General features: G+C 36.0%; 1 protein-coding gene across 1 annotated transcript; it reads right to left on the bottom strand.

The window, feature by feature from the left end:
* Window positions 1-279: 279 nt before the first annotated feature.
* LOC149794846 (uncharacterized) lies at window positions 280-8,446 on the bottom strand. Its single transcript, XM_089963982.1, has 4 exons — window positions 8,320-8,446; window positions 7,168-7,270; window positions 1,568-1,651; window positions 280-813 (listed from the first exon to the last, which is right to left on the bottom strand). The coding sequence occupies exons 1-4, from the start codon at window positions 8,437-8,439 to the stop codon at window positions 464-466; spliced, it is 657 nt and encodes a 218-aa protein (XP_089820108.1). The 5' UTR covers window positions 8,440-8,446; the 3' UTR covers window positions 280-463.
* Window positions 8,447-10,615: the final 2,169 nt, after the last annotated feature.

Genomic DNA, 10,615 nt, shown 5'->3' with positions numbered 1-10,615 from the left:
GACTAACAGAATTACGTTTCTCCAGCAATAACAAGCACACATACTCAGTAACTAAGGAACTGTCATCCATACTAATTATTAATGCCCACATTGATAGATATCTCTCTCTCAATGTATATATATATATATATATATATATATATATATATATATATATATATATATATATATACAGAAAGAATACGTCAATAACAACAAGACCTTAACAAGCAAAGCATTTTTATAGTATAAATGAATTACAACTACATCGATAAGAGTCGAAACGTCTACGTTCACATTTCCATCGACAAGTGTCAAACTGTGGAAGTCAGCTTTTCGTTAATTATAAGGAATTCTCATCAAGTTAGAATTATGTCAAAGTCAACAGGTTCTAGAAAGTCAAACATAAAACATTTATTCATTTTCTGCAGGTCACCCAAATCTATATATTTTGTTGCGATTCTGAACCTTCTTGTCAGGAACCTTAGCGCAAGAATTTCCTTCGTTTAAAAGCAGACATGACATTTTTTCTCATTTTCCTCGACTCCACGTACAATTTTGGAAGGTCTAAGATGACTACTAGACCCAACGGTACAGTCATTAAAGCCACGCCCATTACTCCGATAGTGACTGAGGACGGCCTATTATCCTTAGCACATTCCTTTCTCATCCGGATTATTGACGTATTCTTTCTGTCGATCTCCCAATCTGCATTGAACTTCAGCACCGCCCCCATAATCGACTTGAACATGTCTTCCAATGAGGGCGATTTTGTCGCAGAATTTTCACAAGGACATGTGCAAAGTGCATCTTGGTTGGTTCTGGGTTGTAGATCTGAAAGTTAATTTCATATCAGTGGTATCTGTAATCGTCCTGTCAATGATTTGGTAACGCTAAGCAAAGAGATAAGGTCTTCAGTTTCCGTTTGTTTCAATGAATGGTTTACTGTAGTCTAACGTCACACCATGTTTACGTCATAAGTGAAATGCCTTGCTAAAGAGACACATTGTGTTGATCCGTCTGACCTGGTCTGAGAGGGATCGAACCTCCATCTTACTGGTCGTGAATCTGGCACTGTAACTCATACTTTTCAATTTCTTGTCATACGTATCTAAATTTCTAATAAATGGACTCTACTTCATTGTAATAACTAATTAAACATATATAAAATTAAAGACATTTCATATAAAAGTTTTTTTTTTCTGGGCTGTCGCACAGTGTGACGTGTTTCAAAACAAAATCTGAGTCGCTCACTAAAGAAACTCAGGTACTACTTTAGTGTCTTCCTGCATCTTTTTACTATTAGCAAACGTGGCAAAATCTTTCATTGAATCAAAGTAATTTTCAAAATGTTGGACTCAGGTTTGAATAAAGGTTTTGTCAATAATTGTATTCCATCATTGTTTCAATTATAGCGAAGAACACCAAAGACACTGAAGTAGTATCTATTTATAATGGGTGATGTTTCTTGTCTGATCGGCGCTCATTTCAAACAATTCGACTAATTTTGTTATTGGTTTGAAACATAAAACATTGCCAGTCCGAAGTACTTCTCATGTACGTGACGTAGAAGAATTCTACTACCTACCTGATGAATTTGTAGTTCTATCTTCCACCGTTAAGCAAACCGACAAACTGTAAGCCTCCGAAATCGTGACATTGTAGTTGATGGCTAAAGAAAATGCAAAAACAGTCAGCAGTCAGTAGTATTCGTGTATATACGAATAAAGTTCAAACAAACCAAAAATAAATTACTAGTAAAATCGTTATTACAGACATCTATTTAACAAACGCGTTTCCCATTATATCAATGTTTATAAACCATGCATATCTCTACAATTTTAAATTCAAAATATGGTTTGAAAAGAAAAGAATAGAAATTTTAATTTGTAATCTTATCTTTTATCATCCAGTCTTCTAGATATTACGTCAAAATAATCAATAAATATTTTTCACCTGGAAGTCATCAATTTCGAAAGCATACAACATTTGCTAGTAGTGAATGGGCGCACCTTTGAGACGATGGGATTTGTATGTTAAATTTCGTCGTTTTCACTTTGGGGACAACGGAAATTAGTATGGGGGAAATTTAATATGGAGTGAATAGGGAACTGAACATAGCGACAAAGGACAACCTAGGGACAATGGGACTTCTGTTAAATGTGGTCGTTTGCACTCTGGGCTCAATGAGAATTTAACAAAGGGAAATTTAACATGGGTGGGACTATAGTGGGACAAGGGAAAGTTTAACATAGGTTGGGCCTGTATATGGGCAAGGGAAATTGAATGGATTGGATCTGTATAGGGACAAGGGGAATTGAACATAGGGATGTAGATTGACATTGGATTGGGACTGTCTAGCGACAAGGGGAATTTAACATGAGAAATTAAACATGGATGTTTCCATTGTCCCTAGATAAGCGCATTCATCCATAGAATCTATGATTGTCTATAGATATTCCAAATCATCCATAGAATTGAACATGGGTGGGCCTATCTAGGGACAAGGGGAAATTGAACATAAGTTTGTAGAATGACAATGGATTGGGCATGTATACGGACAAGAGAAAGTTTGACGTAGGTTGAGCCTATTGAGGGACAAGGGAAATTTAACATAGGGAATGTAGAGCGACAATTGATTGGGCCTGTCAAGGGCCAGTAGGAATTGAACATGGATGGGCATGTCGAGGAAAAGACCAATGGCAAAATGGATGTAACTAAAAGCAACGCAAAAATTACTAAATTTTACCAGAATTTAACTGACACTAAAAATATCCTTTAACTTTATGTTACATTGGTTTTTTCTAAAATGGATAAACCTAGTAAACATTTATAGTCTCAACTTGTGTGACGATTGTGGATAAACATCCATATGTCTATTTATAGCTACAACCTGTGTAAATTCCTATGAAAAGACCGAGGATCAATTTATAGTCATAACTTGTGGCATTTCCTTTTGTAAAAGGCATGTATCTATTTATAGCTACAACTTGTGGAAATTTCTACGGAAAACCCAAGTCTATATGTATGGTCTCAAAATTTCTAGCTTCAAGGACGTTACTACACTGGACACTAGGGGAATAATGGCAAAGTGTTTCAAGTGGCTGACCTGAATTTTCGCTACTATAGTCAGGTAGTTAGGTGAAGTGAATTTGATATGGACAAAGGGAGTTTTATAGGGACAAAGACACACACACACGTATGCGCACGCATACGAACAAAAACACACACACGTACGCATACGCACACAAAAATACTGACATACACACACAAACACATAAACGCACACACAAACATACACGAGTACACACATACACATACACAAACACTATTTTTTGTATAGGGACAAGTGATTTTTTTAAGGGAAAAACAAATACACATGCATACACAAAACTACCCACTCACGCGTACACACAAAAACAACTACACATACACACGCACACACAAACGTACACGCGCACACTTAAACATACACATACACACACTATTATTTGTGTATAGGGACAAGTTTTTGTTAAGGAAAAAGAAACACATACACATACAAACGTATGTGCGCACATACTCAAACAAAAAACAAACACACACACACACACAAACACACAAATACTCTGAGCTTCAGCTGATCCAAGCAGGAGATCTCGTAGCAAATTATACATGTTATTTATAGATTTGAGTAGTCAGCTGAGCTAGTCTATGTTATCCGTTATGCTTTAAAAAATTTTTGTATTTAGGGACATATGATTCGGTACGCTATAGCTATGCGGATTAAAATTGTTGCGTAGCTTTAATGTTCCTACAATGTCCCTAAATGTTTCTCTATAGTATCCCTAAATTGTCGCTAAGTCTGCTAATATTATGTCCCCATTTCTATGTCGGGTACTGGACACTGGCATCATTTTCCTATAATACCTTTAAAAAATAACAGAACCAAACAACAGTGTCCTACATTTCCGTCTTTTCCCATTCTTTCTTTCTCTTTGCAATGGAACGTTAAGTCTGCCTGTCCATCTGTCAAATCACTAGTCTTTGTTCTTCTGTCACCCAATGCAGTAACACCTGTGTAGAAGTGCGTGCGTGCTTGTGTGCATGTGTGTGTGTGTGCGTGTGTGCTATCTTTCGTCTGTACCAAAATTTCATATGAACATTACATACAAAGAAATAGTAACCATTGACTTAAACCGTTTAATTTCTCCGTGAATGTTATGTCATCGTTCTCAATTTGTTCTGCAAATCACCTTTTGGCTACTAGGTTATAAAACATAATCTTCATGAGGCACCAAGCGAATTTCTTTCTTCACTGATCTTGTTGGTTCCGTCATTCTATCAGATTTACCACAGGGTTTTTTTTTTCTCGACCTCTCCGTATCTCGCTGCAGTGGATGTAGATGGTGTTGAATTTGAGATAATCGTATCATCTTCAAGACTGCTAACACAAACTTCTACCAACACATTTGAAAAGAACTGTATGACATTAATCGCTATTGATGGTGTGATGAATATTATTTTGTGTAATGTATGGGATAGTATAAGCTGTGAGATTGAAACTCATTCTCTTACATTGAAAGCTAAAAGAGGGCGTTTGGATAGTGCGTATGATATAATGGATGGCATAGTGGATGTAATGGATATTATTTTTGTGGTGTAAACGATAGCCTATTTAGTGAAAATTCATTTCATTCGTTTGCTTTCTAAACTAAAACCGAACTTTTGGGGGGTGTGTGCATATGTGTGTGTGTATTTTTTGTATGCATATCCGTACTTGCGTGAATGTACGCGTGTGTATTTCTGTTTGTGTGCGTGCGCGTATGCATGTGTGTGTGTGGCTTTGTTGTCTTTGTTTGTCCCTATAATACTGTCTTTGTCCCTATCAAATTCTTTTCACCTACCTACCTGCCTAAAGTAGCGCATATTCAGGTCAGCCACTTGCAACACTGTTGCCATTATTCTGCTAGTGTCCAAAATAGTGACATCACTGAAGCTAGAAATTTTAAGGCCATAAATACAGACTTGGTTTTTCCATAGAAATTTCCACAAGTTGTAACTATAAATAGATATTAGAATATTTCAAAAAGAATTTCCACACGCTGTGATTATAAATAGCGGGTTTTTCAGAGGAATTTCCACAGGTTGTATCTATAAATAGATACAAGGGAGTTTATTCACTATCTTTACACAAGTTAGGACTATAAATAGTTACTAAGTTTATCCATTTTAGTCTAAAACAATGTAACATAATGTTCAATGATATGTTTAGTCTCAGTTAAATGCTGGGACAATTAAGTAATTTTAGCGTTGCTTTAAGTCACATCAATTTTAGCACTGGTCTTTTTCTTGATTATAGCTATTTATAGAATTATTACAATTATGCAAATTTATAAAAACCGCTAATATAATTTCAGGACTAGGTAATGCTTTATATATCAATCTTGGGCTTTCATTAGTATGTATCTGTCTCTGTCTCGATTGTGTTTGACCCTCTACCATCCTTGTCCCTAGACAGGCAATATTCAATTTCACCATTGTCCCTAGACAGGCTCATACATGTTCAATATATATTGGCCCTTGACATGCCCAATCTCGCTCTACATTCCCTATGTTCAATTCCCCTTGTCCCTCAACATGCCCAACCTGTACTAAACTTTCCCTTGTCTGAATGCAGCCCCAAGCCATTGTCACTCTACATACATATGTTCAATTTCCCCTTGTTCCTAGACAGACCCACCCATGTTCAATTATATGGATGATTTGGACTACCTTTGGACAATGATAGATTCCCTGGATGATTGGGCCCTTCTTGGGTCAATGGAAACATCCATGTTAAATTCCCCTTGTCACTTGACAATCCCTATCCATTGTCACTCAACATCCCTATGTTCTTCTATTCCCCTGGTCCATATACAATCCCCGTCCATTGTCACTATACATCCCTGTGTTCAATTCCCCTTGTCCCTATACAGGCCAAATCCATTCAATTTTCCTTGTCCGTATACAGGCCCAACCTATGTTAAACTTTCCCTTGTCCCACTAAAGTCCCACCCATGTTAAATTTCCTCGTGTTAAATTCCCATTGTTCCCAGAGTGCAAACGACCAAATTAAACACAAAAGTCCTATTCTACATAGGGTGCCCCCATTCACTAAAGTTGCGTGACCTGAAAAAGTACTATTTCCACAGGATCGTGGGTAGGGGGAAAGGTAAACTCCAAAAGAAATGTCACCATTGAATAAGATGAGTAAAATACACCGAGACTTATATCAGAGTCAACAAAATAAGTACATGTCTGAACTTTAGGGAAAAAAAGATACGCATTACATAAAAATCGTCCCTTCCAACTACATTTAGGTATATCTCTGAATACTTTAATCGTGATGTCATAATACAAACTCAAGTTTAACCACTGAAATACCAGTACTTTCCCTCTCACACACACTTTATATATATATATATATATATATATATATATATATATATATATATATATATATATATATATATAGAGAGAGAGAGAGAGAGAGAGAGAGAGAGAGGGAAAGAGAGGGGGAAAGAGAGGGGGAGAGACAGCAGAGTACTCTGTATCCTGAAAGTAACACAAGTTGTATACATTTTTCAATCAATGAAGACGATGTGTATTTTTTATATAAAATTACATAATTACAATTCCAGCGGTATTTGCATGATGGATTTGACTATTCCTCGCTATCTCAAGTGAGTTATAAATCGCAGTTTAACAGCTATTTCAGTACCAACTTTGTGGAAAATGTTAGATTGCATTTTCCATCTAATTTTATACATTATTAGAATGGGGGGTGGGGGGTATAAAAACAACGTTGTAGCATTGAAATGCCCGCCCATCAAAGATCTCCAAAGTCCTGAAATAATTTGTTTCAAACATTTTTTTTTTCATATTTTGTGCAGAATGGGCACAAATAATATAATCATAATTACTGTAGTTCATGCAGTTACATTATCGCAATTAATTAACTTTTTCGTCGTTATTTCAGGTTTCTAAAAGCTTTCATACTGAGTGTCATTTGTGGTATTTGCATTAACTCGAATAGAATGACCGAAAAGTTATAAATCCCCAATAAAGTAACTAATCAGACGTAAAGGAGATATTATTATCATTATCTTATAATTATTCTCTCTCTCTCTCTCTCTCTCTCTCTCTCTCTCTCTCCAAATTACTTACTGAGATCTACAGGGCACCTTGTAGCTGTATGGTTTGGATTCGAGATGTAGCACACAGAGAAATAATCTGTGCCTTGATGCAAAGCCGTAAAGACATGACAAAGCTGTAGAATATATGATAAAGCTGTAAATACACGATAAAGCTGTAAAGAGACGATAAAGCCGTAAAGACGTGACAGTGACAAAGCTGTAAAGAAACGATACAGATATGACAAAGCTGTAAAGACATGACAAAACTATGACAAAGCTGTAAGACACGACACAGCTGTAAAGACATGGCAAAGTCGTAAAGACGTGACAAAGCTGTAAAGACACGATACAGATATGACAAAGCTGTAAAGACATGATAAAGCTATGACAAAGCTGTAAAGACATGACAAAGCTATGACAAAGCTGTAAAGACACGACAAAGCTGTAAAGACATGTCAAAGCCGTTAAGACATGACAATATCTCCCTTTTCTAAAGATTTTCGTCTAGTTAAGCATTCCTAACGGCATTATGTACTTGAAGCTAATCTTTCGCTGATGCATGTCATTCAAATTAATGTTCGTCGTAGGGAACAGGAAAAGCTTTCGACCACGCCATATGATAACTGAACAGTGCATTAAATGGATCGATGTTTTATCTTTCAACAAAAATTAATTGGAACGCGAATGTGCTTGTCAGGAATTATTATTTCTGATGAGAAAATATTATTATTATTATTATTATTAGTCATATATTTTAGATAACGAACTTACGTTCCTGTATATTTTTCTCGGTTACTTTCTTATGTAGCTGTGTTTAATCTACTTTTACAAACCACACGCACACACGTACGCAGACAAGCACGTGCACACATTTCGGATTCAAAGTCATAAAGTCTCCGTTTATGACTTAACAATTATCAGATCCATATCTAGTTGACAAACTCACTCGGATAAAGACCAGCTAGTTTAACCTTTTTGAATTAGGTTGGCATTAAAAAGGAAAAACAGGTCATTGTCAGCTGACTATTTCCTCCCTGCAAGGTCTGAGATGCGTTTCTTTCCAATGTAAATGAATAACGTTTTGTTTTGTTTTTAAATACAAAACAAAATAAACTTTCCTTGGACAAAAAAATAGCTCTCACTGGCAAACGATGAAATGGTCGATGCTGTAAGGAAAACTTACCGTCGCATTGTCATCAATTGGATGGACCTCACATGTATTCGTGTTATTGGACACAAACTTGCACAGTTCCGTACTGCAGACAACATCGGATGTGTTAATGACGGCTTCATCGCATTCCATCGGCAAACAATCTGGGTATATAACAACGCAGTTTCTATAAATATATTACAATCGCAGGTCAGTAATAAAAAAGAAGATGCTTCAGTGCCGGACTAAATGTATACTGTAAATAACCTTCAGTTCCAGTCAGTTTTACATATCCCCCACCCACCAAACAAAAAATGTGTTATTACCGGACTAGTATTTCCAAAGTGTAAAGCTACCATACGTTTTCTGGATAATGATTTCACAAGTGTTTTATGGTCACAGTATTGAATTCCATGTCTATCGCAAATCCAATGCAGTACCACTCAAAATGTCATTATAGTGGCTGTATTTGCATCATCATCGAAACAGTGGTTATATAGAAATAACACATGATTTGCTAAAAGACCAACCATTTAATAAAGGCGGGGGGGGGGGGGCACTGGAATTTTGCGTTTCTCAAACAGCTGATTTTATATAAAAATATATATTATATCCGTTATATTAGCTTAATAAAGATATTTAGGTAAAAAAAAAAATATATAAAAATCTGGCCCTCTCTTAACCCCCACGTTCCGAAAGTTAAACGGTCAGTCTTTCAAAGCTCCATTCCTTCCAAATAGCATTATATTTCTTTCATCTTCGCCAGCCAAGATTCCGTTATGATAACGATATCGACACTTTGGAGGACCGAACAGATATATTGGTGCTTTGCCCTAGCGACATCTATTGGATTTCATAAGTTGCCTCCCTTGGTAAGTAAGGCAACTAACCAATAGCGTGGTGCATTGTACATCGGTAGAAAATGGTGGAGGCACTTGACCTAAAAAGAATACAGCGTAAGTTTAACATCGAAACTATGATTATGTTCAAGATCGAAACCATTGCAGGTGTATTTGAGTGAAAAGTGTGTGTGCAAACACGCAGCGGCAGTGGAAAACTGCTTATTTATCAGTCCATTCAAGTTGTGTGCTCCCCTTGTCTCGATCATGTAGGAAGAGTGTCCAAATTTGAACAACTTAATTTCCAATGAAATTCACAGGCCGAAGTACAGAAATATCTGCTCGATAAGCCAAGATTTAGATACGGTTATGACATCGGAACCAAGGCTAGCGAAGATTAATTTCTTTAAGTAGAGTTTCCATACCAAGGCGGATAGTAACAATCCTAAGGGTATTAAATATTTACTCCCATGGTGTCAATCCACTTGTTATATGGCTCCTAACCAACTGATCGACTGATCGGAAATCCTATATAGAAATTATTTATATTTTTAATCTCAATCGTAAAATGAAATTTAGTCGTACTTATTTTTCTAATCATAGCAAACAATCGTTGCACCAGTGCATACAAATATACATTCGAACATGTACCTGCACTCTAATCTTCTTGTTTAATAAGATTATTCTGATGTGGTATAAACCAAACCCATTAGAATGACTTCACCTGATAAACGTGCATATAGAAAGCTAAATTTACCTATTACATAAATAATTGTCTTTTCCAAACCTAATTATGTATATCTCTGATTGCTGTTATTTTGACGTCATAATAAAAACTCAGGCTCGACCACTAAAATAAGAGTTCTCTCTCTCTCGATCGATCGATTGATTGATTGAGAGAGAGAGAGAGAGAGAACTCTGTATCCTTGACATACTACAGGTTGTATACGTTTTGTATTCAAAAGAGACGATGTGTGTGCCGAGATCCCTTTTAATCAAATAATTATATAATACGTGGTACTTCAGACAATACAGCGTATGCACTTTATATATACTTTATTTATTACAACATCTATGAACGAACATACAATTCCAACAGTATTAACATACCTACAAGAAATTGTCTATTTGCAGGATAGAGTTCACTCTTCCCCTCTATTCCAAGTGAATTATTAAAAGGATGTATGCAGATACTTCAGAGGACATTGTTCATTTGCATCTTTAATGAACTTCTGTTTTAATTTTGATTTATACTATTTACATAAAGGAAACAAAAATACAATTATGATTTAAATTCGAAAGTTTTTTGAAAATAAAGAAATGAGTTCTACAAACATTGAATGGCATAATAGCGAAAGCTGAACTATTTGATCAACGTCAAGTCTGAAATGGGCGGGAAAATGACAAACGAAATGACAATGAAAGCGGGACTCTTTGATTAACGTCAAGTCTGTAAATGGTGGGAAAATGACAAGACAAAATACAATGAA

Source organism: Sinohyriopsis cumingii, chromosome 7, assembly GCF_028554795.1.
Source record: "Sinohyriopsis cumingii isolate HCF-2022 chromosome 7, ASM2855479v2, whole genome shotgun sequence".
NCBI lineage: Eukaryota > Metazoa > Mollusca > Bivalvia > Unionida > Unionidae > Sinohyriopsis > Sinohyriopsis cumingii.
Note: the sequence above shows the minus strand (reverse complement) of the source record. Positions and strands in the feature narration are given on the sequence as shown.

Bases quoted from the DNA above. Each gene is read 5' to 3' on its own strand.
- LOC149794846 (XM_089963982.1), bottom strand. From the start codon at position 8,439: ATGGAATGCGATGAAGCCGTCATTAACACATCCGATGTTGTCTGCAGT. The intron at 7,271-8,319 runs GTAAGTTTTCCT...TATATTCTACAG, and splicing joins CAATTGATGACAATGCGACG to CTTTGTCATGTCTTTACGGC. The intron at 814-1,567 runs GTAGGTAGTAGA...ATTAACTTTCAG, and splicing joins TAGAACTACAAATTCATCAG to ATCTACAACCCAGAACCAAC.